This window comes from Morone saxatilis, unplaced genomic scaffold, assembly GCF_004916995.1.
Source record: "Morone saxatilis isolate NCDOM2014 unplaced genomic scaffold, NCSU_SB_2.0 Contig12, whole genome shotgun sequence".
In the NCBI taxonomy this organism is placed as follows: Eukaryota; Metazoa; Chordata; class Actinopteri; family Moronidae; genus Morone; species Morone saxatilis.
In genome coordinates this window covers 13,120,928-13,121,868 of record NW_023339674.1, presented here as the reverse complement: position 1 = coordinate 13,121,868, position 941 = coordinate 13,120,928, and the positions used below count along the sequence as shown (strand labels likewise).

At 47.3% G+C, this 941-nt stretch overlaps 1 protein-coding gene across 6 annotated transcripts in view; it reads left to right on the top strand.

The window, feature by feature from the left end:
• Window positions 1–941, top strand: part of ttll7 (tubulin tyrosine ligase-like family, member 7) — a 69,418-nt gene that overhangs the window by 39,059 nt on the left and 29,418 nt on the right. For all 6 annotated transcript variants that reach the window (XM_035653484.1, XM_035653486.1, XM_035653485.1 and 3 more), the window contains exon 13: window positions 759–894. In XM_035653484.1, coding sequence (XP_035509377.1) covers window positions 759–894 — 136 coding nt within the window. The remainder of the gene's footprint in view (window positions 1–758; window positions 895–941) is intronic.

Sequence of the window (941 nt, the reverse complement as noted above, 5' to 3'; positions counted from 1 at the left end):
ACACACACACACACCACACACCACACACACACACACACACACACACACACACACACTTCTCAGTTGAGGATTGCACTTCAGTTTGTCACCAGTTCTTTATCTAGATGTGTGTGTGTGTGTGTGAAGCAGTTGTGCGTTAATGCATTACGCCATGTGAGAGCTGGCTGTGAAGTTTGTACAGTTTCTTAACTCAAGGTCTCCATTAATTCTTTACTCTTTGCTTCCCTCCTTGATTCTTCTCCCTTGGACCTGCCGCTCACCTTTCCTTTCTCTCCATCATTCTCATTGAAATACTTATAATTCTCTCCGTCTTTGTGTTTCTCCTCCTGTTTGCTCTTTTACTCTCCCCTGCTGTGCCTTAACCTCTCACGCCATCTTCTCCTCCTTCTCTATGTCTTTTTATTTCTTTTCTATTTCTTTCTTGCTCATTTTCTTCATCTTTCTATCTCTTTGCCAACCCTCCTCCCCTCGTTTCTTACCTCTTTTCTTCTGCCTTCTATCTTCACGGCTCCTCCTCTCACCTCATATCCCTCTTTTGCCGACCCCAATCCCCCTCTTCACTTTCTTTTCCTCCACCCCATCACCCCCACCCTCTCTTTTGTGAACCCAACTCCATTTTCTCCTTTTCTTCTCATTCCGTTCTCATCCCTTTCTCCCTGCATTGATGACCCTCCTTCTTTCGCCTTTTCTTTCTTCCTATTTTCTCCACTCCTCCCTCACTCTCCTTGCTTTTCTCTCTGTGTCTCTGCGGCCTACAGACGTATTTACCCCCCAGACGACAAGCTGCTGCTGGAGAAGTATGAAAGCCTGCTCTCGGCCGCCTTTCAGACCTTCCTCGCCGGGCGAGCTGCCTCACTTCAAAAGGAAATGAATAATCCTCTGAAACGAATGAAGGCACGTACGTCAGTGGCAGTCTGTCACACACACGCACGCACGCACAC